The sequence below is a fragment of the Lissotriton vulgaris genome, chromosome 6, assembly GCF_964263255.1.
Source record: "Lissotriton vulgaris chromosome 6, aLisVul1.2, whole genome shotgun sequence".
In the NCBI taxonomy this organism is placed as follows: domain Eukaryota; kingdom Metazoa; phylum Chordata; class Amphibia; order Caudata; family Salamandridae; genus Lissotriton; species Lissotriton vulgaris.
Genome location: NC_141694.1, coordinates 94,091,402 through 94,119,216, shown reverse-complemented (window position 1 = coordinate 94,119,216; position 27,815 = coordinate 94,091,402). Strand labels below are relative to the sequence as shown.

At 48.0% G+C, this 27,815-nt stretch overlaps 1 protein-coding gene across 2 annotated transcripts in view; it reads right to left on the bottom strand.

Moving 5' to 3' along the window:
* The window catches only part of LOC147706850 (exportin-5-like), a 2,308,032-nt gene that overhangs the window by 2,068,247 nt on the left and 211,970 nt on the right, over positions 1-27,815 (bottom strand). For both annotated transcript variants that reach the window (XM_086926017.1, XM_086926018.1), the window contains exon 5: positions 11,857-12,027. In XM_086926017.1, the coding sequence (XP_086782143.1) occupies positions 11,857-12,027 (171 nt within the window). The remainder of the gene's footprint in view (positions 1-11,856; positions 12,028-27,815) is intronic.

Here is a 27,815-nt window from a genome sequence, read left to right as displayed (position 1 = left end):
CTCTAGTGCTTAGGTTAGTACGCTGACCACCCAAGCGAAACAGCCACTACCGGCCCCCTTGCTCGGCTGCATTAGTCACTGGCTAAATGTCGTGTTGCGCATCTTCGTTCGGCCATAAGCACCCTTCACGCGTTGAACGGCCAATGCATGGTTTCCGGCTCACCCAGTCGTTTTTCGACCAGAATGAGCACAACTCCAATCGTGCCCTTTAGAAGTAACCATGCACTCCTTCACTCGCGCCCTTTGTAAAGTAACCATGCACTTACTCATTCTACCTGCATGGTCTCCCGCTCACTTCGTCGTTTTTCATCAAAAAATTTGCACAACTTCACCCGTGCCCTTTTGATGTAATCATGCTCTCACTGTGCACAGTTGTCTTTGCACTGTTCCTGCATATTAGGTACTTCGTACTGTATAGAAATGTAACTGACTTGTTGTAAATATGTAAATATTTTCCCTTGAGATAACTTTTTCTCCCTCCCCTTTCCTCCCTCCTGTTTAAATCCCACAGGCTTGTATAAACACAATCAGGCAAAATTGAAATTTATAGTCCTGAAGATGATTCCAATTTAATTTTGGAGACAGGGATCGAAACGTTACGTCGACTGTTTGTACAGTACTGCTTCCTTTTCATTTTGTAATATGTGTTGCAGTCACTGTTGGTTAGAGCTTACGTAAGATTTCACTGTACTGTAAGCCACCTTTTTCTCCAACCTGTTTGCCTGATATTCTTTTCCCCATGTATTGTTTCTCTCTCTGACTTGGTACAGGCTTGTGCCCAGTTATCAATTTGTGGCTTGTTCCACTCTTAAACTCTGTATATTTTCACCAAACCTTTGAAATAAATACCCCCTTGTCCGGCTGGACACTGGAGGAAAAAGACACACAGTTCTTATTCTAAGCCTGTGCTTATTATTTTTCTATGCATCTAAAAGCTTAGGACCTTTGTTAGCTTTAAAATTAGTAATTACCCGAGGTCCTCCGCTACCTTTACGGGTTTCCTTGTTTCATATATTGGTGCATAGACTTTGTAGCGGTTTCTTATGTTTGTGGCGGCTGGGTGGAAGACGAATGTTGGTTGTTGAATATATGTTGAAGCATTTTCTGTCCTACTGTTGATTCTTTGTTCATTTGTATATCCACAGAGTAGTGCTTAATGAACGTGGGCACTGAAGCCCATGTTGCCGCCAGACATATGACTTGAATGGGTGTTTGCCAGGAAGGCTATTGTTGCTCCCTTTTTCCTGGTAGAGTGGGCTTGTGCCCCTCCTAGTAGTTCTTGACCTGCCTGCTTGTGGCAGAATTGTATAGTTTGTATGATCCATCGTGCAATGGTGCCCTTTGTTACTGGTCTTCCCAGGAAACTGCTTGCGAAGGACACAAAGAATTGCGTTGTTTTCCTGTGCTCTTTAGTTCTTTCCATGTAATGCATTACTGCCCTTCTAGTGTCCAAAGTGTGCAGCGCTCTCTCCGCGCTTGTGGCTGGTTTCTGAAAAAAGCTTGGCATCTGTATTGTTTGGTTCAGGAGAAACCTTGACACCACCTTTGGCATAAAGTGTGATTCTGTTCTCATTACCACCCTGTCATTGTGTATTTGAATGTAGGGTTCCTGTAGCGTCCTGCGTAGCGAGGTGATTGCTACTAAAAAGGCTGTCTTCATTGTGAGCATTTGCAGTGAGTCCCTATAGATGGGTTCAAAAGGCGCTTTCATAAGCTCTGTTAGGACTAAAATAAGGTTCCATGCCGGAGGTGGCATCCTTTTTGGGGGGGCGATTCTTTTAGCCCCTTGCAGGAATCTCTTGACTACTTGGGATGTAAAGAAGTTCTTTCCCGTCTTCCCTCTAGTGTAGGCTACTATCGCTGCTAGGTGTACCCTCAGCGAGGTAGAGCTTAGGTTTGTTTTCAGCAGATGTCTTCAATATTTTAGCACAGTTGATTCCTTGGTCATTTTCTTGTGTAGTTTTTCCCTGATGCACCATTGTGGGAATCTTTTCCATTTCGCCACATAGCACCTCCTTGCCTCCTGTAGCACTCGCAGTGTGCTCTCTGGGAGTTTTAGGTGTGCAAACTCTACGTCTTTAGGAGCCATGCAGCTAGGCAGAAGCTCTCTGGCTCTGGGTGAAGTACCTCCCCGTTTTTCATGGAGAGCAAGTCTTTTCTTTTTGCAAACTTGTGTGGTGGTCCCTGCGCCATATCGACTATTTGTGAGAACCAGGACTGACTGGCCCACTGTGGTGCCACCAGAATCAGTGTCATGTTGCTGGTTCTGCATTTGCTGAGTACCCTGTGTATCAGCGGTATCGGGGGGAAATTGTAGGCAACTGTTTTCAACCAGCTTATCCATAGGGCATTCCCCCGGGATTGTTCCCCTGGTTGCGAAGTATTGGCATTTTGCATTCTGGTGTGTTGCAAATTGGTCTATTTCTGGTGTCTCCCACTTTTTGAATAGCTTTTGCATTTCCTGTGCATTGAGCTCCCACTTGTGGGATGCTGATGTTGGTCTGCTGAGCCTGTCTGCCTCCACGTTGTCCTTCCCTGGTAGGTGTATTGCCAGGAGGTCCATTTCTAGTGAGATGGCCCATCTCCATATTTCCTGCGCTAGGTTGGATAGTGCAACTGATTGTGTTCCTCCCTGTTTGTTGATGTAGAACATTGTTGTTGTGTTGTCAGTTTGTATCAACACTCTCTGCCTGTACAGTTTTTTATGGAAGGCTTTTAGGGCAAGGAACACGATCTTTAGTTCCAGCTAGTTGATGTGCCTGATCGCATCTGTTGGAGTCCACAGACCCCTCACCTTGTGCTGTTTCATGTGTGCTCCCCATCCCCTCTGGGATGCGCCTGTGGTGATGGTCACTGTTGGGTTTGGTGGTGTTAAAGGCTTCCCCCTTGTCCTTGTTCCACCACGCTACCTCCTCTTGCAATGCGTGCGTTACAACCACTAGATCTTCCCAACTCCCTGTAGCTTGTGACCATTGTTGTTGGAGCCATTCCTGGAATGGTGTCATGTGGAGTCGTATATTGGGGACTAGGTGTATGCAAGACGCTATCATCCCCATGATCTTGCTCGCTGTCCTCACTGTCATGGCTCGCCTATTCTGGTTTTGACGTGTCTCCTTGATTTGATTGATTTGATTTGAATTGATTTGATTTGGACTTGTAGAGCGCATGGCTGCCCTAGAGCGTCCCAGCGCTAATCCTAATCTGAACCAGGTGAACTCAAGCGAAAGCAAGATTAGAGGGTGGTAGGGAACAAAAAGGTTTTAAGTGCTCTTCTGAATTTCAGATGATCCGGTTCCATTCGGAGTTCTCTAGGGAGAGCATTCCATTTGTTTGACACATTCAGTGAGAACCGTCGGCCTCCTGTTCTAGCTTTCCTCACTCGTGGGACAATGGCAAGATTTTCTCCATCCGAGCGAAGGGCCCTGGGCGACTTGTAAGGTCGGATCAGTCCTCTCAAGGCTGGAGGGCCTTTGCCTTGCAGGGTCTTATGTGCAATACAGAGAGATTTGAAAGAGACCCGCTCTTGGATGGGGAGCCAGTGCAGGGCTTTCAGCAATGGTTTGGCTGAGGCCCTTCTCGGCGCCCCCATCAGCAGCCTGGCTGCGGCATTCTGAGCTCGCTGAAGAGTCTTGATGGTAGCAAGGGGGGCTGCGAGGAAAAGGGAGTTACCGTAATCCAGTTTGGACAAAATCAAACCCTGGATTAAGAGCTTTCTAGATTGAAAGGGAAGGAGAGGAAGTACCTTCCGGGCTGCCCGAAGCAGGCCGAAGCAGCCTCCAACCACTTTCTGCGCATGGGTCTTGAATGTAAGTTGGGGTTCGAACCAAATCCCTAGGCTTTTTATTTGCTGCTTAGGGGGTGGAAGATCTCCCATACAAGCAGGCCACATCTCAGGGGGCAGAGAGGTAAATTGATTGCCTAGGAGCATGATCTCCGTCTTAGATCCATTTAGTTTAAGTTTTGAACTGGACATCCAGGAGGAAATGGCTGTAAGACAGTCTGGGAGATCAACCGGGCTGCCCTCATGTTGCGACAGCGAGACGACAAGCTGCGTGTCGTCGGCATAACTTATAGCTTTAACCCCAAATGGGGCTATCACCTTCTCCAACGGGGCCATGTAGACATTAAACAGTGTGGGGCTGAGGGAGGAACCCTGCGGCACCCCACACTGAAGAGGGAAGGGCTCTGACATGGACCCATTTTCCCAAATCCTAAAGGATCTCTCCTCCAGGTAGGACTGCAACCATTTGAGGGCTGATCCTGTAATGCCCAGCAGGGCCAGTCGTTGGGCCAGGACAGCATGATCCACAGTATCGAATGCGGCACTCGGATCCAGGAGGATCAGAGCTACTGATCCCCCTGAATCCAAGATGCATCTTACCTCTTCAGTCACCGCCAAAAGGGCGGTGTCTGTGCCCTGACCCGGGCGAAAACCAGTCTGAGAGTCACTGAGGAGATGGTTAACCTCGAGGTACTCGGAGATCTGCTTATTCACCACTTTTTCGGCCACTTTGCTCAGACCAGGTAGAAGCGAGATCGGGCGAAAATTGGCCAGATCGGAGATGTCCAGTCCTGGTTTCTTTAAGAGAGTTTTGACCCTAGCCTGTTTCCAGCTCGGGGGCACTATGCCCGAGGATAGCGACGAATTGAGTAACTCCGTGGCTACCGGGGCAATGATGTTTAAAGTTTGCTTTAAAATGTGCATCGGAGCTGGGTCTGAGGGAGAGCCGCTTTTAATAGTGGAAAAGATATTACAAAAATCTTCTTTGGATATGGGACTGAAAGCCTCAAGTTGAGGACAGGTAGGGTCAGAGGAGGGGATCTCGACGGGTTCAATGATGGAGGATTGAGGGAGGCTATCAAGAATTTTCCGGATTTTGGTGTCGAAAAATTCTGCTAACTGATTGCATCTCAGTACTGGGTCATTCTGAACCAAAGAAGGGGCTGGGACTTTAAGAAGCATGTTTACAATTTTGAATGTTTCTCTGGAAGAATTAGAAGAGAGACAAATTTTTTCTTCAAAAAAGGCAGCTTTAGATTTTTGTCGTCCTAGTTTGTAAAGTTTAAGGGCTTCTTTATATGCAGTTTTATGAATAGGTGCCCAGTCTTTGCGCCAAGCGCGCTCGGCTCTTTTGCACTCTTTCCTGAGTTCTCTTAGTTCAGGCGAGAACCAGGGAGATTTAAACGTATTGCTCTTTTTTGTACAGAGCTTAAGAGGCAGAACCGAATCCAGGGAATTGGTGAGCCAGTCTCGAAAATTTATGTCTGCCTGTAGAGCATCCGATTCTGTAGGGGGAACAGATTTTTCGAGAGCAGTTGACAAATTGTCTACTGGCAGCCTTGGCCATGGCCTTTGAAGCGTACGGGAACAGGGGGCCTTGATTCCTCCTTGATGAAATTCCCATGAGAAAGGAACTAGGAAGTGGTCTGACCATAGTAGGGGCAAGGGGGGTTTAGCTGTAATCTGGGGGATGTTGGAAAAGATCGGGTCCAACAAGTGACCTTTATTATGGGTGGCTTCCTTATTTGTAAGTTCAAGATCAAAGGAGCTAAGGTTGGTAATCAGTTCAGCCCCAGCGTTGTCCTTGGGGTCGTCGAAGTGTATATTCAAGTCGCCCAGGATCAAAAAGTTCGAAGCCTGAGAGGCAGCTGATAAGGAGATTTCTAACAGGGAGTCAAGGAAGTGTTTTAGGCTCCCCGGGGGGTCTATAGATGAGAAGACCTAACAGGGAGTGGGTGGGTGTGAGCTGAATGTTAAAACTAGCGCTTTCTGCATCTAAAATTCCACCCTCCTGCAATCTGCAGGTCAGGGACTCCCGATGGATTATGGCAAGTCCCCCCCCCCATACCTTTGTCACGGTTCAAACATTGGATATTAAAACCACTGGGGAGCGCCGAAACAATATCAAAGTCTGAGTGAGGGGATAACCATGTCTCCGTCAAGAAGAGCAGGTCGAGCTTGCTGTCTTCTAACAGCAGGTGGATGTCGACCGCATGCTTCGGAAGCGATCTACAGTTCAGGAGAGCCATCTGCAGCGTTCTACCCACCTTCTTATCGACCGACTCCCCACTGTAAGGGGCCGGACAGGCAGGGCATCGGCAAAAGGGAGGGCTAGAACCCACCCAGTGCGGGCATCCAGGATGGGCCATGAGTCGGAATGACAGTAGCTCCTCCTTAGAGTACCTTATGGGTCCATGGGGAAACACGGGCATAGTGGCTGGCCCTAGGCCCGGACGGGCCCAGACGGGCTTGCCTCTGGCGCGCCTCCGGCGCGCCATCGGCGCGCCCGCTGCGCCCGCCCGCTGCGCGGACGGAAGTCAGGCTTCATAAGTAGCGCCCGGGCTGTGATTCGCCCGACCGCTAGAGCGCTGACCGCGTTTTTCCAGTTGCAATGGCGGCCAAAGTCGTCGCCCTTTGCAAAACAGTTGTTCTACCGTGAAGACCCTTAAATCGGCCCCCGGTTTGTGTAAATAGAGTGGGAGGAAGCGCCCTGCTGTAACAAACAGCGTGAAAGCGTAACACAATTAAACAAGTAAATTACGTGGCTGACACAATTTATGATTAAAACGCGATAATATTTCCTTAAAAGAATAAGAACAGAGTAAAGTGCCTAGCTCCCGGCTTTCCGCCTCAGGAGCGCTTGTGTTCAGAAGTGCAAATTAGCAAGGAGAAATGCTGACAGCCAGCTGCTTTTATGCGCCCAGGCTGTGATTCGCCCGACCGCTAGAGCGCTGACCGCGTTTTTCCAGTTGCAATGGCGGCCAAAGTCGTCGCCCTTTGCAAAACAGTTGTTCTACCGTGAAGACCCTTAAATCGGCCCCCGGTTTGTGTAAATAGAGTGGGAGGAAGCGCCCTGCTGTAACACACAGCGTGAAAGCGTAACACAATTAAACAAGTAAATTACGTGGCTGACACAATTTATGATTAAAACGCGATAATATTTCCTTAAAAGAATAAGAACAGAGTAAAGTGCCTAGCTCCCGGCTTTCCGCCTCAGGAGCGCTTGTGTTCAGAAGTGCAAATTAGCAAGGAGAAATGCTGACAGCCAGCTGCTTTTATGCGCCCGGGCTGTGATTCGCCCGACCGCTAGAGCGCTGACCGCGTTTTTCCAGTTGCAATGGCGGCCAAAGTCGTCGCCCTTTGCAAAACAGTTGTTCTACCGTGAAGACCCTTAAATCGGCCCCCGGTTTGTGTAAATAGAGTGGGAGGAAGCGCCCTGCTGTAACAAACAGCGTGAAAGCGTAACACAATTAAACAAGTAAATTACGTGGCTGACACAATTTATGATTAAAACGCGATAATATATCCTTAAAAGAATAAGAACAGAGTAAAGTGCCTAGCTCCCGGCTTTCCGCCTCAGGAGCGCTTGTGTTCAGAAGTGCAAATTAGCAACAGGGCAAGTGTTCTCTTCTCGCTGGGGAACACCTTGCTCTGTATGGTGTAGATCTGTGCGCCTAGAAAGATATTCACCTCTTCTGGTTCCATTGAGGATTTCCCCCAGTGTATTGAGAATCTCAGTACTGTCAGCGTCTGTGTGACCTGCTATGCATGTAGTTGGCATTGTTTGTAGGAACTTGCCTTTATTAGCTAGTCGTCGAGGTAGGGGTATACATGAATCCCTTCCATCCATAGGTGTGCTGCTACCGCTGCGAGGCATTTGGTGAAGACCCTTGGTGCGAATTTTAGCCCGAAGGCCAGGGCTGTGAACTGGTAGTGTGCTTTGTCGATGGCAAATCTCAGTAGATGTTTGTGTTGTCTGTTCATGGGAATGTGTATGTAATCATCTTTGAGGTTTATGGTGGACATAAAGTCTCCGTACCTTATCTGAGGGATAACCTCTTGTAGGGATGTCATCTTGAATTTATAAGTTTTTATGTACTGGTTTAGGAACCGTAGATCCAGGATGGGTCTTAACGTTTCGTCCACCTTTGGTACGAGGAAATAGTTTGAGTACATTCCCTTGTTTCTTTCTTTGAACTGTACTGTTTCTATCACCTCCTTGTGGAGGAGTTCTTGTGCTTCCTGTAGGAGTAGCGTGAGTTCTTTTGCTGAGCGCGTCTTTCTTTTTGGTTTCCTGTTTGGAGGCTTCTTTTCCAGTTCTATACAGTATCCAAACTGTATGAAGTTTGATATCCATTTGTCTGTTATTTTCTTCCACTCCTGGAAGAAGTGTTTCAGTCTGCCTCCTACTGGTGTTACATGTTCGTTGATCCCGGATTTGAGTGTGTGTAAAACTTTTTTGCTCATTTTGTTGTGCCCTTCCACTAGCGGTGTTGTGTTGGTGGGCACGTTTGGTGGAGCGGAATCACTTTGAGGTGGGTTGCTGGCCCCCTCTTCTTGGTTGTCCTCGTACATTTGTCCTCCCGCGAAAGGACTGGCCCCTAGACTGGTGTTGCCAGGTTTGCTGTTGCTGAACCTGCTGAGCTTGATTGTTGCCCTGGTAGTTCTGCTGGAATGTCTGATGTGATGTTTCCGGCTGGTTTCCCCCTCTTCCGTTCGGTCTCCATGTCTGGGTGCCCCTTCTTATTCCTCTTAACTGCAACGCCCCCATGGACCTTGCAGTTTCATTTTCCTTCTTGAGCTGCGTCAGTTTCTCATTTACTGACGCGCCGAACAGTGTTTCTCCATGGAAGGGTGTGTTCAGAATACTATTCTGGACTTCCGGCTTGAAACCTGAGATCCTCAGCCAGGCATGCCTTCTTTCTGTTACCCCAATCATCATGAGTCTGCTGGATGTGTCTGCCGCATCCAGGGCTGACTTGAGGCATGAGTTTGCCATGTTCTTGCCTTCCTCCACCAGGTGTGTCGCTCTCTGTTGGTATTGTTCAGGGAGGTGTTTGAGTAGCTGTCTAACCTCCTCTCAATGCTGGTACGTATGCCTGTTGAGTAGGGTATTAGAGTTGGCAATGCGCCAGTGGATTGCTGCATTCCTCTCTATTTTTCTTCTATTGAGGTCTATCCTCTTACTTTCCTTGTCTGGAGGTGGGCCTGAGTTTGGGGGAATGTTGGCCGTCTTTCTGGCCGTTGCTGCAATGATGGAGTCAGCTGTGACGGATCCATGGATGTATGGTGGGTCCTTAGAGGAATGTTTATACTTTTTCTCTGTCCTAGGTGTGACAGACCTGCAGCTTGAAGGTTCTTTGAATGCTTCCCTTCCCTGGTTCAGGACACTTGGGAGCATGGGTAGGAATTGACTCCTAGTTCGAGTGGGGAGCAGGGTCTCTAAGAGGAAGCAGGCTTTTGGTTTCTCTTCCTCCAGTTTTACCCCATATGCTGCTGCTCCATTTCTGATGACCATGTTGTAGATGCCAATGTCATCTTCTGGCGAAGGACTCGAAGGATACGTTTCTACGGCCTTTTCATGGCTTTCGGCGTCGAGGTCCTGTCAATCCAGGTCCTGCGCCACCGAGGATGCCGACCCCAAACATGTTTGCCGGTCTTCCTCGCCTTCTCCCTCATAATAGTATAGGCCCTCTTCTTCTTGGTGTTCCTGGGGCTCCGGAGTTTTCGGCGACTCTTCAGCGTCGAACTCCTCTTCGTCCTCGACCTCGACGATCGTCATCGGCTTCGACCGGATGGTGAACCTTTTCATCTGTTCGTCGAATTCCTTTTTCCTTTACAGGATACTGTCCATTTCGGCCTCAAGCCTTCTCTTTTTCCTCTCCATCTCGGCAGCCTGTTCGGCGTCATGGGTGTCGGCCGATCTCTTCGATGTCGAAGTTGCCTTCGGGTCCTTTTCCTTCGGCGTCGAGCGCGCCTTTTCGGGGACGTGCTTCGACGACCTAGGCTTGTCTTGGGGTTTCGCCGACTGAGAGTCCTTTTCGAAGGATCCGCTGGGCTGTTTGTCTCTGGATGCAGCTGCGTCCATCGAATGTTTCGGCGCCAGTGCTCCTTTCGAGGACTTTTACTCTGTTTTTCGAGAGTCTGACTCTGATTTTCGAAAGACTGTCGGGGTCTTATGGGTCGACATCAATCTTACCTCCTTTGTATTTTTCTTATCGGTCTCTACGACCGTCTAGTCACCTGGTCCCTCCGCGATGTTGTCCTCTTCCCCACTGGAGAGGCCCAAGTCCCGGAGCAATGGAGGTTGACCTTGGCCTTGCATGTTGTAGTTGGCTCTCCTCTGTCTTTCTCTTACCCTGAGTGTCTTCGGGGTAAAAGAAGAGCAGGCGTTGCAATCCTTGCTCTCGTGGTCGACCGGCAGGAAGAGGTTGCAAACCGGATGCTGGTCCTTCTGCGCGTATTTGTGGTGGCAGTTATGGCAGAATTTAAAAGGTGTTTTGTCCATTCCAGCACTCAGGGGTCCCCCTGAATGCACATTCTCCATTGGACGTCGAAGTTTTTGATGTTCTCCTCCTTCTTCATCGTCCGGGTTCAGTGGTCTTGATTGCGAGATGTATTCTCCAATTTTTTCGGTGGTTTTCTGTCTTCATCTTCTCCTTTTCTCCAAAAACTCTGGAACCTCTTGGTGACGATCCAGACCCAATGGCGGAAAAAAGAATCTAAAGATGGCGCCCAAAGGTGGGAGCTTCCGTAGGAAGCATGCCGACATCACAGGAAGGACATCAAATGGTGGGACGTAGACGCCCACCTGGGCTACAAAAAAAAACTGAACAAATACTACGATTCCGGACCCAACCACTAGACCGTGGAATAATGCACAGCATAGTGGATCCAGAAAGATTCACACTGCAAAATTTGGTCATCAAATTTGAGTATACCACTACTATGGCCTTGAAACACCAATGGTAAATTACGGTACCCAAACAATATACAGTCTAGTAACCTCATACGGCTGGGCAACCCAATAAAAGGCATCACTAATCTAATCTAAGAGTGTAGGTTAAAAGAGCTGTAACTCCACTCCTCCCCAGCTTCATTTTGCTTTCACCAATACTAGTCACTTCATAAGCCATAAGACCGGGCAATAGCTAACATCACAATGGTAGGGATAAACATTGGGTGTATGTTCTTTCAACACTGCTAAACTCTGCTATCAAAAACCTTTTGTTGAAAGGTTGAGCTCTTTTCACAGTAAGATGTCAGGAGATTATAATCAGACTTGGCACTAGAGGTATGACAATATTGATAACAATGAGTTAAAATGCACTGCTCTGTGAGTCAAACATGCTGGTCTGAAAAAGCATCTGGTCTCAAGGGTTTCAGAAACGTGGTAATGTGGTTCAAAATAATGAATAAATAACAAGGTAACCTATCTGAAAATGAGTAAACAGGTATAAATAAGGTGCAAGAAAGAACTACGGTGCCACTTTCTGGTACACTTTAATATTCTGCCCATGTTTGGTACTTCAGAAAATAATATGCAAAACTGTAAGTTTTGAATATATCAACTCTCCACAATGTCCTCAATTTTCTAGCTGTTTTCATTAGGAATCCTCAACAATTCATTGATGTATATTTTAACTGTGTTAAAGAAAGAGGTTGAAATCGGGACACTTTAAGAGTGGCTACTTAGATTTTGGGAATTCAAGTTAGGAAGTAGTTTCCATAATCAAATTTGAAGGGAATATGTGGTTAACAGGTATGAAGTCTGGTTCTGGCAAGAGGAATCGTGTTCTTCTGTAATTCTGGGTATTGATTTATTGTTAAGGATGAATCCCTAAAATGTAGCATTTTCATCAATGGTTGGTAGGAACCTAATCAGTTTGAAAATTAGGTTTGGAGAAGTAAACATATGTGGGAGGAGACTATTCGGTTGAATTAACTTTTTGGGAGGTTCTGATTCGGGTTTGCATTTTAGTTAGGCACTGGAACAAAGAGCAAGATATCCTGGGTGAGATGACCTTTAGATAAATCAGGAAATAATAAACCAACTCTTCCTTTCAGTTACTTACCAGGACTCTGTATGTTTTAGAGTAGTCCTTAAGTAAATACCGCACTGTGTAGAGGAGTTTTAGCATTTGTGTTCTACCTTGCAGTATATTCTTGAGTTTGCTGTTATCACACATAACCACATCCTCTGACAGCCTTAACAATATCAGCATAACCAGCTCTGCCTGCAGTGCCTAATGAATGAGTAAGAAGAAAAAACAAGTCACAATACAGCAAAACAGGCAATCTAGAGCTCCTTCATTCACTACTATAAACATCCGAATTTAAAATGGCTGAATGTTTCCTCACAGACCATATATCAAATTGTGACAGTAGGGAGCAGGTACAGTCAGTTTGAGTCTCTCACCTTGCTATACAATATAGTATGACGAAGTCTTGCTCTCACCGTCTCAAATAACACAGACATCATAGGTACAACAGAACAATCAAAAGAATGAAGATACCTTGAAGTTATGTAAAGATGAGCACAGAGATATAGATCAGGGGTAAAAAGTTATTTACCTGTAATAATCGTTTTTGCAGCTTGTGACTATTCTAGATTAACATGCTGTGCATTACACTGCCCTGTACTTGTTAGTTTGAAAAAACGAACAAATGAAATGTAATATTTTTGGGTGTTCAGAATAGGTAGGAGTCACTCTCTGTGTCACTCTGAAGCCCACAACATTCCACAAATCATTTATTAGGTCTAGCCTAGACAGCGCATGTGCTGTCTGAAGACAAGTTATAAGGTTGAGCCCAGACACCGCCTGTGTATGGACTTTGGCCACACCCCTCGCTCTTAATTGGTTCCTTGTAATGCCCCTCCTAAAATCTTGCTTTTCTATGGTGCCTTAGGTGTCTTTGTCCCGCCTTTTGGCTCTTTGTTTACGACCTAGATACTGACCCTGCTACAAGGATCAGTTAACTTTTGACCATTAAAGTAGTTTGGTGCACTACTTATTTTGTTGTGACTCGGCTCGCTGTGCCCTACCTCAACTACTTCCCGCCCTTCCTGCGTTTTCTGCTCGTGTCAACCCCCGTTGCTGCTGGTAATTCACTTAATGTCTTAAAGATCAAGCAGCGATTGTTATATGCATTAATTGCACAAACTTGGTTTATTTGTATAATTTAGGAGGCCGTGGGGCTTATATTTTATCAGCATGTTACCCACTTCAGGGGCGCCCGCTTCAGGTCGTAGGAATGGCTATATGTGTGCCTTTAGTGCGTGCATTTATCTTGTTTTTCCTGCTCCTGCTACAAGCTCAGAAGATGTTGATTTTACCCGTTCCAAAACCATTCGACTCAGTTTACCCCAACCCTTGCAGTAGACTGGCTTGCTTGCTCGCAGGCTGCGTCGCGGGCTGTTATGACCTTTGCCAGGGCTGCTTTGGCTCCCAGTGTGCAGTTCTCAGCCATATGAAGTAGAGGAGTGGGTCGAAGCCAACATAAGGATCAGCTCGTATTTGACTCGAGGTTCCCAGTAGACACTGTGCAATGGAGTTCTCAGCAGGGCACATCACAAACAGTCATTCAGGGCCCCCAGTCATTCAGGAGGGTCTTATTCACCTTCAAGGTCAGTAAACATCTGTTCGGAATGATAGACTCATTCTGCAGGGACCTCCCAATCATTTTATGTTACCCTACTGGTAGTCTTAGTTTTGGCCTGCATTACAGACATGCGCTCATTCCTGGAGGTACCATTCCAGGCCTCACCCGACCCTCCCCACCCCCAAAACCTGCTATCAGTACTGGGTCACGCAACTGTGCGTCTGGGTTGCTGACCTGCAGCGCACCACTAGTGTTATTTCGCATCTCGCAAGTCAACCTGAGCTTTTTTTTTATTTTTCAGTTTTATATAGTGCCAACTCAAATTGAAGGTATTGTTGGAGCGCTTTACATTAGCACCAGTTATATTACACATTCATTTTGGTAGGCACAGGGAGATTTCGTAATATGCCTTGAATCACAGGATGTTGAGCCAACGCAGAGACTCGAACCGTCCGCCACAACCTCTCACCTTCAGACCCAAATCTCCCCCTGCTCCCAGATGTGCACACTTCACCTCAACCCTGGGAATTATTCGCGCCCCACCCATCTTGGGGGTCACAGTCCTCAACAGGTGCAGCTCCCCATGTTCAGACACAGATCCTTAGACGTACTCCAGTTCATCGCAAGTATGCCAGACAGCACTTTCTAGTGTTTTCATTGTAGTTTATTGACAAGGCGCAGCAGTGGCAGACAACAAGCACAGCTTCAGTTCACTCTAAGCCTGGTAACTCCTGGGTTCTAAAGGTCATATCCGACATCTCCTGGCCAGCCCCCCTTGGTGTCGCTGAACACTGTCACACCTAGTCCTTGTGAAAGCAGTGCCTAGCGGCACATGAGCCTTGTGCGCGCTCCATGTAAACTGTGCCCTCACCTGAGAACCATCAACTTCAATCACTGGTGCGGCCGAGTTCCTGCAGTGCTTGTAGAGTTCAGTACATTTGGTAAAGTTTTGCACAACGCATTCAGTACAGTTTAAAAAGTTCTATATAGCATTTCAGGGAGTGTTGAAGAGCCACCTCAAGGTGTTCTGGCGCCAAAGTTGTGCAACTTGTGCCCTCTTTTTTGGGGCCCTGTTGTAGGGTGCTTACCGTACTCGGCGGGAGGATGGACTAAAATTAAATCATGCTGTAAGGGTAATTATGTGGCACGCTGCTCAACAAAGCTTTCTGCTGCTGTGAGGGGAACGGCCATCAGCGGTGCCCCTTGCTTGCCGTGAGGGGAACGGCAGATGGACACACCATCTTCCAGCTGGGAGGGGAACGGCTGGGGGGGCTGCACCTTCCAGAAGTCCTGCAGTGGTGCCTGCCGTGACACTGCCTTTCGCGCCCAGTGGCGCGTTAAGAACCCTGCTGGACTCACCCAGCGTGCGACGCGCGCGGGCAAAGCCCGGGCCAGGGGCAGGCCGGTCCGAGCCCATCAGAGGCTGGGCTGGGCCACCCGCCTGTCACCCTATGCATCAACTTGGACATCAGCTACTAAACAAGGCCCTCATTTGATTACGCACATTCTGAGGATCAGCCAGTAATTAAACATCAGTCACCTGACAGAACGAGCAATCGTAAGGTCACGGGTTTTATGGCAGGGGGCGGGGAGGGAAGTGGTGGGGACCCCGGACGGACGCATTTCTGACTAGAGCAGAGTCGGTTCTGACTCATCAAATTCAGCTCACCGAAAAAAAGACTCTCTCTGGATACTTTTGCGGCCCAAAAACGGTCATCGATGAGAGGCATAGTCATGGCGAAATCCCCTACTGGAGTGCAACAACTTGCGGATCACTCATGTTCTGCCACCCCAGGTCCAAGCAGTAACGGGGAAATAGCGGGTCTCCCAGTTACATCATCAGCGGCATTGGAGGTGACCACAGTTGCACAGATAAATACCACCAACCTTGTCCAAGATCCTGTGGGGGACCGGGATCTCGATTTCTCAGACATTCCATCTATACGGACTATAGAGACATCGATTCCCTCCACGGCTCACAACGCAATTACGCCTGGCTTGTGCCGTGGTGAGGTTATCACTAGATCCAAAAGGGTAACCAAGGAAAATGCGATACGCCCATCGAAATCTTTGGCAACAGGCAGTGGAGAGCCGCCTGCAAAGCACACGAAGGGAGCAGTCTTACAAAGGCAGAAGCAAAAACCCAGATCTAAGCAGCAAGCAATTAGGCTTCCCTAGAAACTTGTTTCAGGACCTAACAGAGGATTGGCCCCGAACCAAATTCCCCAAAGTGGCGATAACACCCCTGTGGACCTTGGAGATGACCCTGATCAATAGAAAAGACTGGAGACCCTCATGACTGTTCTTTTGGGCCCTCTTCTATGTAAATTAGGGTACATTGAAGGAAAACTGTCGCAACTCCTGAATTCTAGGAGTGCATCAGCTAATCAAGGGGCATGTAGGTGTACATGTGTTGTTCAGGGGGCAGCTGAAGTTTCCAAGGTTCCAGCCCCATATGCAGTGAATGAGAGTGTGGGGAGAAAAAATGGGGATAGGAACACACAATAGGGAAAGCAGTTGTGGGCAATAGGGTCCCACATGTACATCTTAAAGCAACCAGACCCAATGTGAGCATTATTAACAGGGGACTGAGGGAATCTAGGACAGGGGCTGCAAGTAATCCCGTAACACAGCAGGTGAATGATGAAAGGATAGATTGCAACAGCAATCAAAAGAGACGTCCTTGCTTATTGCACAGAGCACTCCAGCTGTTTTGACAGGTGTCCCAGCATCTATACATCAAAAGGAGAAATCCACAACACAACTGATTAATACGGTGGCTCATTGGATGTGCAGGCACGCAGGGTTTAACATCAGAGAGCACCAACACATTTTGATGGCAAGGAGGGTGTCCTTGAGCGGTAGAACCAGGAAAGTCTTCTCAGGGGATTGCGTGATTGTGACGCTCAGACACCCTGACCTTGTGCGCAAGATTCTTTCCCAGAGCAGCGGGTTCTATCCAGCTGGAGTGGATTCAGGGACTAAACTGCTCTTGCTGGGTTTCTTTTATAGACCATTGGTCAACTCCAGTCAACGATATTGTTATGTGGGTCAACTTGAGGGTGTCATTTGGTGGGCTAACTCAGTGCTGACAAATAACGCCTTCGCTTCATTAAGAGACCTAAATGACATTGATTGACTACTTTTGATTAAGGAAGCCGATAGAGCCTGTGATACCCCCTGATCAAAATTGATATAAGGGGGATGGGAGAGGAGTTCAACCCGGGGATAGCTGTAGCTCAAACCACTCGTGAGCATAAGGATTTAACTAACCACATGGAAGGTTGTATATTTTAGGACCTGTAGCTCCCAGGTAACAACCAGCGCAGAAAGGCTTAACAGGAGAGAAATAAGAATAGTCTCCTGGAACATAGCAGACCTCTCAACTAAATTTAAGAATGAGCAATGGCTTTTAAATATAAGGGAATTTCAGATCATTTGTTTGCAGGAAACATGGGAACAAGCAAACAATAATTTCTTCCTAGAGGGATACAAAACCTTCTTTTGCCCGGCGCGTAAGGCAGCTTCAGGGAGAGCCAGGGGAGGGCTGATTATATTTATAGAGCTTACATTACAGAGAAGATGGTCAGATTTGGCTGGGGGCTCAGAAGTTGCGCAGGGGCTCACATTTTTTAACGAAGGTTATAGGTTACTTCTCACAAATTTTTATAATAAGATGTCACATGGACAGGGTTCCGCCAGGCTGTATGAACTGAACACCAGACTCACCCAGACACAGGAGCGAGGGCTGATGGCGCTACAGTTGGTTTTTGCGGGTGATTTTAACTGTCATTTGTGCCCAAATCTGAGGGTATCCCATGGTAACTGGTCGTCTTCTACGCTCCGCAACGGCCCACACATGGAGCACACAAAGGAGTGAAGGGAACTCAGTGGCCTATTAAACATGCATGCACTAACACATACGATGGACCTAATTGTTGTCAAGCAGGATAAAACAGTTCATCCCACCTTTAGGGGAAGAGGATGTGTTTCATTTATTGACTACATCATTGTTTCTGTATCACTCAAAAACTGTGTATCTGGGTTTAGTATTGGGTACAGCGCGCCTTCAGTGATCATAACCCCCTGGCCTTCTTCCTCGTTGACGCATGCAGCCACCCAGAACCCCATAGAGAGGGGGGGGGTGGGGAGGGGGGGGGGGTTGGTCAGGGCTACGGATCAAGGCAGGAGGCTGTGATGGACACAGGTCATTGGCGAGGGCTTTTATAGCTCTCTTTTTAAAGAAGGCGAGCAGGTTATCCTGAAGTGTTTATATCTAGAAGTGAAAGGGGCGGAATTAGTGGAGTCTTTCAGGAGTGTCGCACAAATAGTTGACAGTCTGCTGAGAGCTCCAGCTCATGTGGTTTGATCCAAAATGCTCACACGCGCTAAGAGAGTTGAAAGCCGCCTTAAAGATTTCACGACGAGACAGGGACCGGGTGACTTCTTGCTGCAAAAAATATAAGCTAGCTGTAAAGGGACGCAAGGGTCAATTACAACAACAAGCCTGCGAAGACTTGACAGAGGCAATGGTATTAAAGGACTCTACCGCTTTTTGGAGAGTCATAAATTAGCCCCGTTTTCACTATGCTAATTAACCCGGGTTTAGCAATAACATTCTGCCCGCGCAATGGCATGATCACTTTCAAGGGCTTTATAATTATCAGCCAAGTTCGAACCAGACACAGGAGCAGAACTAGGACTAGAACATACCCCCAACTATATTTTCATTGGGCGAGGTAAAAACAGGAATTGAGGGCTTAACTAGGAATAAGGCCCCAGGCCCAGATGGAATCCCACCCAACCTTTTTATAAGTAATCTGGATTTATGGGCGCCCATCCTAACTAGGGTCATAACTGCAACAGTGGACACACTAATGCAAGCATCATGGTCCACTGCTACGATCGTCCCCATTTTTAAACAAGCATTTGCAATGCAATAGGTCTTGCATTTGCGAGAGTTTGAGCTATTTTTATTGTAAATGACATTGCCTTTTTTTATGTTTTAGTTTTTGAAATATATATAAAAGCCATTGTCATTTACAATGCCAATAGGTCAAACTTGCGTAAATGCGAGACATATTGCATTGCAAATGCTTGTTGTTACCGAAAAGCCCTTTCCACAGCGCATACTGGCTCTTTTAACGTTACTCACAAAAACAAACAATTACAAGTAAAGCACAAGATGGCTTTGTGTTACCAAAAGCACAATGCTCCAGCACTGGAATTATAATCGACAGTGTCAGAACTTAAATCCCAATGGCAGGAGTCAGGAGGCCTCACATGGAACATATTAACCTGTAATAATGTGCTAAAATCTGTTGGAGGAATATGGTTAAAGACCAGTGTGCACACTGTTGAGAGGCATGTGAGTCCAGGACAGTGTCTCCTATGAATGAGCAGTGCGGACCCTGAGTAACAGTCTCTTAATCATGCAGTTTTGCTATATGCACTAGTCCTGTTATCATCAGCGCTATTCTTATTGTTGTCATCGGCACTAGTCTTGTTGTTATCGGCACTAGTCTTCTTGTTATCATCAGAGCTAAAGTCATTGTTATCATCAGGGCTAGTCTCATTGTTCTCATCAGCACTAGTCGCATTGTTATCATCAGGGCTATTCTCATTGTTGACATCAGCACTAGTTCCATTGTTATCATCAGTGCTATTCTCATTGTCGTCAGGAGCACTAGTCCCATTGGTATCATCAGGGTTATTCTCATTGTTGTCATGGGCACTATTCCCATGGTTATCAGTGCTATTCTCATTGTTGACATGGGCACTAGTACAATTGTCAGCAGTGATATTCTCATTGTTGGCATCGGCACTAGTCCCATTGTTATCATCAGTGCTATTCTCATTGTTGACATGGGCACTAGTACAATTGTCATCAGTGATATTCTCATTGTTGGCATCGGCACTAGTCCCATTGTTATCATCAGCGCTATTCTCATTGTTGACATCAGCACTAGTTCCATTGTTATCATCAGTGCTATTCTCATTGATGGCATCGGAACTAGTCCCATTGGTATCATCAGCGCTATTCTCATTGTTGTCATGGGCACTATTCCCATGGTTATCAATGCTATTCCCATTGTTGACATGGACACTAGTACAATTGTCATCAGTGATATTCTCATTGTTGGCATCGGCACTAGTCCCATTGTTATCATCAGTGCTATTCTCATTGTTGGCATCGGCACTAGTACAATTGTCATCAGTGATATTCTCATTGTTGGCATCGGCATTAGTCCCATTGTTGGCATCGGCACTAGTCCCATTGTTATCATCGGCACTAGTTCCATTGTTATCATCAGTGCTATTCTCATTGTTGTCCTGGGCACTAGTACCATTGTTATCATGGGCACTAGTCCCATTGGTATCATCAATGCTATTCTCATTGTTGGCATCGGCACTAGTACAATTGTCATCAGTGATATTCTCATTGTTGGCATCAGCACTAGTCCCATTGTTATCATCGGCACTAGTTCCATTGTTATCATCAGTGCTATTCTCATTGTTATCATGGGCACTAGTCCCATTGGTATCATCAATGCTATTCTCATTGTTGGCATCGGCACTAGTACAATTGTCATCAGTGATATTCTCATTGTTGGCATCAGCACTAGTCCCATTGTTATCATCGGCACTAGTCCCATTGTTATCATCAGTGCTATTCTCATTGTTGTCATGGGCACTAGTCCCATTGTTATCATCAGTGCTATTCTCATTGTTGTCATGGGCACTAGTCCTATTGGTATCATCCGTGCTATTCTCTGTGTTGCCATGGGCACTAGTCCTATTGGTATCATCCGTGCTATTCTCTGTGTTGCCATGGGCACTAGTCCCATGGTTATCAGTGCTATTCTCATTGTTGACATCGGCACTAGTCCCATTGGTATCATCAGTGCTATTCTCATTGTTGGCATCAGCACTAGTCCCATTGTTATCATCTGTGCTGTTCTCATTGTTGGCATCAGCACTAGTCCCATTGTTATCATCAGCACTATTCTCATTGTTGGCATCTGCACTAGTTCCATTGTTATCATCAGTGCTATTCTCATTGTTGGCATCAGCACTAGTCCCATTGTTATCATCTGTGCTGTTCTCATTGTTGGCATCAGCACTAGTCCCATTGTTATCATCAGCACTATTCTCATTGTTGGCATCTGCACTAGTTCCATTGTTATCATCAGTGCTATTCTCATTGTTGGCATCAGCACTAGTCCCATTGTTATCATCTGTGCTGTTCTCATTGTTGGCATCAGCACTAGTCCCATTGTTATCATCTGTGCTGTTCTCATTGTTGGCATCAGCACTAGTCCCATTGTTATCATCTGTGCTGTTCTCATTGTTGGCATCAGCACTAGTCCCATTGTTATCATCTGTGCTGTTCTCATTGTTGGCATCAGCACTAGTCCCATTGTTATCATCTGTGCTGTTCTCATTGTTGGCATCAGCACTAGTCCCATTGTTATCATCAGTGCTATTCTCATTGATGGCATCGGCACTAGTCCCATTGTTATCATCAGTGATGTTCTCATTGTTGGCATCGGCACTAGTCCCATTGTTATCATCTGTGCTGTTCTCATTGTTGGCATCAGCACTAGTCCCATTGTTATCATCTGTGCTGTTCTCATTGTTGGCATCAGCACTAGTCCCATTGTTATCATCTGTGCTGTTCTCATTGTTGGCATCAGCACTAGTCCCATTGTTATCATCAGTGCTATTCTCATTGATGGCATCGGCACTAGTCCCATTGTTATCATCAGTGATGTTCTCATTGTTGGCATCGGCACTAGTCCCATTGTTATCATCAGTGATGTTCTCATTGTTGGCATCGGCACTAGTCCCACGGTTATTAGTGTTATTCTCATTGATGGCATCGGCACTAGTCCCATTGGTATCATCAGTGCTATACTCATTATTGGCATCGGCACTAGTCCCATTGGTATCATCAGTGCTATACTCATTATTGGCATCGGCACTAGTCCCCTTGTTATCATCAGTGCTATACTCATTATTGGCATCGGCACTAGTCCCATTGTTATCATCAGTGCTATTCTCATTGATGGCATTGGCACTAGTCCCATTGTTATCATCAGTGATGTTCTCATTGTTGGCATCGGCACTAGTCCCATTGTTATCATCAGTGATGTTCTCATTGTTGGCATCGGCACTAGTCCCATTGTTATCATCAGTGATATTCTCATTGTTGGCATCAGCACTAGTCCCATTGTTATCATCGGCACTAGTCCCATTGTTATCATCAGTGCTATTCTCATTGTTGTCATGGGCACTAGTCCCATTGTTATCATCAGTGCTATTCTCATTGTTGTCATGGGCACTAGTCCTATTGGTATCATCCGTGCTATTCTCTGTGTTGCCATGGGCACTAGTCCTATTGGTATCATCCGTGCTATTCTCTGTGTTGCCATGGGCACTAGTCCCATGGTTATCAGTGCTATTCTCATTGTTGACATCGGCACTAGTCCCATTGGTATCATCAGTGCTATTCTCATTGTTGGAATCTGCACTAGTCCCATTGTTATCATCAGTGCGATTCTCATTGTTGGCATCAGCACTAGTCCCATTGTTATCACCAGTGCTTTTCTCATTGTTGGCATCAGCACTAGTCCCATTGTTATCATCTGTGCTGTTCTCATTGTTGGCATCAGCACTAGTCCCATTGTTATCATCTGTGCTGTTCTCATTGTTGGCATCAGCACTAGTCCCATTGTTATCATCAGTGATGTTCTCATTGTTGGCATCAGCACTAGTCCCATTGTTATCATCTGTGCTGTTCTCATTGATGGCATCGGCACTAGTCCCATTGTTATCATCAGTGATGTTCTCATTGTTGGCATCGGCACTAGTCCCATTGTTATCATCAGTGATGTTCTCATTGTTGGCATCGGCACTAGTCCCACGGTTATTAGTGTTATTCTCATTGATGGCATCGGCACTAGTCCCATTGGTATCATCAGTGCTATACTCATTATTGGCATCGGCACTAGTCCCATTGGTATCATCAGTGCTATACTCATTATTGGCATCGGCACTAGTCCCACGGTTATTAGTGTTATTCTCATTGATGGCATCGGCACTAGTCCCATTGGTATCATCAGTGCTATACTCATTATTGGCATCGGCACTAGTCCCATTGGTATCATCAGTGCTATACTCATTATTGGCATCGGCACTAGTCCCATTGGTATCATCAGTGCTATACTCATTATTGGCATCGGCACTAGTCCCATTGTTATCATCAGTGCTATTCTCATTGATGGCATTGGCACTAGTCCCATTGTTATCATCAGTGATGTTCTCATTGTTGGCATCGGCACTAGTCCCATTGTTATCATCAGTGATGTTCTCATTGTTGGCATCGGCACTAGTCCCATTGTTATCATCAGCACTAGTCCCCTTGTTATCATCAGTGCTATACTCATTATTGGCATCGGCACTAGTCCCATTGTTATCATCAGTGCTATTCTCATTGATGGCATTGGCACTAGTCCCATTGTTATCATCAGTGATGTTCTCATTGTTGGCATCGGCACTAGTCCCATTGTTATCATCAGTGATGTTCTCATTGTTGGCATCGGCACTAGTCCCATTGTTATCATCGGCACTAGTCCCATTGTTATCATCAGTGCTATTCTCATTGTTGGCATCGGCACTAGTCCCATTGTTATCATCAGTGCTATTCTCATTGATGGCATTGGCACTAGTCCCATTGTTATCATCAGTGATGTTCTCATTGTTGGCATCGGCACTAGTCCCATTGTTATCATCAGTGATGTTCTCATTGTTGGCATCGGCACTAGTCCCATTGTTATCATCGGCACTAGTCCCATTGTTATCATCAGTGCTATTCTCATTGTTGTCTTGGGCACTAGTCCCATTGTTATCATCAGTGCTATACTCATTATTGGCATCGGCACTAGTCCCATTGTTATCATCAGTGCTATTCTCATTGTTGTCTTGGGCACTAGTCCCATTGTTATCATCAGTGCTATCCTCATTGTTGTCTTGGGCACTAGTCCCATTGGTATCATCAGTGCTATTCTCATTGTTGTATCATCAGTGCTATTCTCAGGGGTGTGGCTTGGACATCATCGGACATGGACGTGTGAACTAAGAGCTCAGTGTCGGCCTCGATATACATCCTGCTGGCGAGGTTCCCCGGGCGGTGTCTGCGCCTCTGAGGAGGGCCCCCCAAGGTCGAGGGGTGCCCTCGTGCTGATTGCGAGCTCGGCGGGGGTTCCGGGGCTGCTCCCCCGGAGATTGCTGCCGTTCCCCTCGGAGGGGACCGGTCATCTTGGCTGCGGCCTGCGGAGGGCCCTGCATCCCGGGCCTCAAGTAGATAGGAGCCCGCCAGAAAAAAGTGGCGCCCTGGTGGAGGCGGAGTTCGGCGCCGAGACGGGCAGTGGCTACCGGCGACACAAGAAGGCATATCGCTGTTGGTGGCAGACTGGGCTGCGCAGCCGGTGCTGGCTTCGGGAAGTGCATGGGGCGCCGCGGACCACTGGCGGCATAATCAGACGGCGAGACACACAGTGCGAAGTCGGAGCTGCCGGTTTGTGAGGCGGTCATCTGTGTGGTGCGGAGTTGGTGGCACCGGACGGCGAGGCTCGCGGCACTGCCGAGGCCCTAACAGAGGGGGCTGCAATTGAGGTCAGCAGGGACCCATCCGGGCTCGACAGGTGACTGAAAGCGGAGCTGCAGACGGGGATCGGTGGTGGGTCAAGGCAGCTTGGGGGAGCGGCCGCGAGAGCACTGAGACTGCTTGGGCATAGAGGGGTCCTTTCTTGTATGACCCCCCCCCCGCGCCCATCCCCCTCTGTATATCAGGGTGGTGGCAGGCCTGACCCGCAGATAGACGGGACCGGAGAGGGCGGCTTTTCACCACGCCAAAATCTTATGGTTGGGGGCCAGGCGCCTGAAAGGACAAGAGAACTGGCGTTTTCCCGGAATTGATGAGGCGGCCACACAACAGGATTGGAGACGGTGGGCTGGTGGTTGTTTACCCCCCTCCTCCCCCTCTGTGGCATCGCTCCGGTGGCCGGCCCATGTCAGACGCTGTGGAGCAGAGAGACCCGCTTGGCGACAGGTAGAGAGTCCGGGTGAGGAGGTGGGCAGTGGAGGCTATTGAGGGTGGAGTTGCTCGGCTGGCTGGCAGTGGCTGTCTTCCTTGGCTTCCGGTCTGCGCCTAGCGGGCAGAGGGGTCCCCCTACAACGTTGAGGGCCAATCGGGAAAACATAGGCAGTGCGGAGTGACTGACTGGCCTATATATATTTGTTCCTGAAGACCACGGCTGAGAAACATAGTCCTTGATCTCGGTGCTGGAGAACTATATTGAGGACAGGACTATGGCTAGGCCACGACTGATACAGGGGGCAGCGCAAACCGAGGACTCCCTTGAGAGCCAGGAGCCAGGAACGGCTGTGACTCCTGCTGTGGGGCTACAGCAACAGCAGATGGAACAGATCCTCAAAGCTATATCGGACACGAAAGACGCACTGCGCCAGGATATCGCACAGGTGTCGATGAGCCTAGGTCTACTGCGGGCGGATGATGGTAAGCTAGCCGACCGCGTCAAGAGCACAGAACTCGCGCTGGAAAAGCTGTAGCCGGCCCATAAGACGATGGATGCAACTGTGGGTGATCTGTTGCGCAGAGTGCAGCAGCTGGAGAGGAGGGCTGAGGATGCAGAAGGGCGCAACAGGCGCAATGACATACGGGTAGTGGGCCTCGGTGAAAAAGTTGAAGGGGACAACATGGTCGCCTATCTGGAAGCATGGCTGCGGGATGTGGTCGTCCCCGAGGGCCTGTCTCAGTTCTAAACCTTGGAACGGGCTCATCGTGTGCCGGCCCGCCCTCCGGCTTTGGGTCGCCCCCCTCGACCGGAGGTTGCACGTTTGTTGCATTTTAGAGACCGTGACATTATACTACAGAATGCCCGGACGTCTGGCCCCTATCGTGTGGACAATGCCTCGGTCTCCCTTTACCCTGATTACTTCCAGGAGGTCCAACGGAGCCGCTTTTCATTTCTTGCAGTCAAAAGAGCCCTATGAGAGGGTATACAATATGCTCTGCTATTAGGGGCGCGATTGAAAGTGATGGTAGACCGGAATACGACCTTCTTTGACACGCCGGAGGATGCAAGGCAATGGCTTGAAACGTATCGTGCAGGAACGGACGGTACTGGCAGGTGGGAAAAGGTGTCCGAGACTCAACCTAAACCTCGCAGGGCCGTCGCACTAGGAGACGCGGGATGAACAAACAGTCGCCTTCGACTTCCCAGACGGAGCTGGAGAGACAAGCGGCTTCTATTATTTCTGGTGCTGTAAACACGGCCTCGCTGGGGGATTCGGGATACCAGCAGGGGTCTGGAGAGGTGGGATTGGAGGGATCTGAAGAGGACTCCGGTAACCTGCCTCGGGTTACGCCAGGGACTGCCGATGGCCTAATAGATGAGTGACTGTGCTGGACTCCAGGTTGTGTACAGTAAGGGGGCGTGCTTTTGGAGGTGTCCCATGTTAGAGGGGAGTGAGAATGGTTTTGTTGAAAAAAGCGGGAGGCCTGTTCCCTTGTGGGGGGCGGGGGCGGGGGGTGGCAGGGGGGGAGGTAGGTTCCCTAAGTTTGGGGGCTCGCCCAGGCGGGACGCTGATGAGGGGAGGGGAATTTCATATACGAGGCCCGACTAAACATGGGGACAGTGTGATTGTTGTCCGGCTCGTTTTAGTGTAGGGTCACCTCCTCTACCTCACATTTACTGTGAGACTCTGGTAGCTACCAGAGTAGTTCCCTTAGTAGGGATTGAGTTTGGATGGGTAACTATGGTTTAGCGCCTCTTCTGGGGAAGGGTGGGTTGGGAGTTTGTTGGGGATGTTCTGAAACTCAGGGGTTGGTCAGTGTGTCCTTTAGGCTGTGTTGTTGTTGCATACTCTCCTATGGTGACCCGACCTGAGCTCAAATGTATTACTTGGAATGTGCGAGGGCTGAATTCCATGAGGAAACGTTAAAAAGTGCATGCATATTTAGTCCATAGGGGGATCCAGGTAGCCTTCTTACAGGAAACACACATAGATCAGGCACTACAGAGGAGATGGAGGGGACAGTTGTTTTATACCACTTATTCTGCATTCGCCAGGGGGACCTTAATCTGGGTGCAATCAGGGGTTCCCTTTCAACCCATGAACGCCATAGTAGACTCGGAGGGGAGGTTTGTGACGGTGCTGGGCCGACTAGACGGCAGAGATGTCACCTTTTGTAGTGTGTATGCCCCAAATTCGGAACAAACCACATTTTTTTCGTGGCTTTCCGGGAGGTTGGTATCGTTCTTAACAGGCACAGTGTTTGTGGGGGGGGATTTTAACTCCATCACAGAGATGGAATTGGAATATTCCCACCCCCCACTGGCCCAATCAGTGGTGCATAGAATGGCTAAGGTGAGACGGGAATGGCAGGAAGCGTGGGACCTCACAGATGCATGGGGGGGCGCACCACCCCACAGACAGGGACTATTCCTTCTACTCGGTGCCGCACGATTTACATGTACGACTTGATAGTATTCTGTGTACCCCAGGGGCCCAGGAACTCAAGCACCATAGTGAGTACCTGGCGAAGACACTCTCAGACCATAACCCTTGCTTGATAACGGTCCTATGGTCGCAACAGCGGCAAGCGATCCCGACGTGGCGTCTGAACCCGGCGACGTTGGAAGACCCAGTATTTCATGAGGAGGTCAGAGAGGGCATTGAACATTATTTTTTAGAAAATTCGGGGACGGCGTTGAGTAGAGCCCAGGAGTGGGATGCCTTCAAAGCGTTGGTGAGGGGGATATGCATTTCGTCCATTACGGGGACACGGAAGACGTTGTTGCATGACATAGATCGGGAGGAGGATCGCTTACGCTAAGCAGAAAAAGATAGCCATACGAATGGGAATGGTTCAGGAGGAGGTGTTGGCGGCACGAGAGAGGTGGCCACCCAGGTTGAGCGGCTTCACTGCTATGATTATAAAGAATATATGGTACGTGCACACGCTGAAAGAGACAAGGTGGGGTCGCTATTGGCATGGCTGGCCAACCCGACAGCCAGGGGATCCCCAACAGGGGCTGCAGGGGTTGGCGTAATGCCAGCCCCTGCAGCCCCTGAGCTGCAGGATGCCCCTCAGCCGTGGTCCCATTGAGCCTAAAGTCACTGGATATCTATCAGATATAGAAGTCTCAGGGGTCCCTCAGCATATTCTACAGTTAGACCCCAATAATGTGCTTAATGCCACTGCGAGAAATGACAGCATCAGGGGAGGTTCTCATCCCTTATGTCTCAGACGTGAACAACCACCTGGATAATTCAAGCAATTTCTGGTGCAACCCTGACGTAGCACAGGTACATTCATTCCCAAATGGCAGAGTGCGTTCAA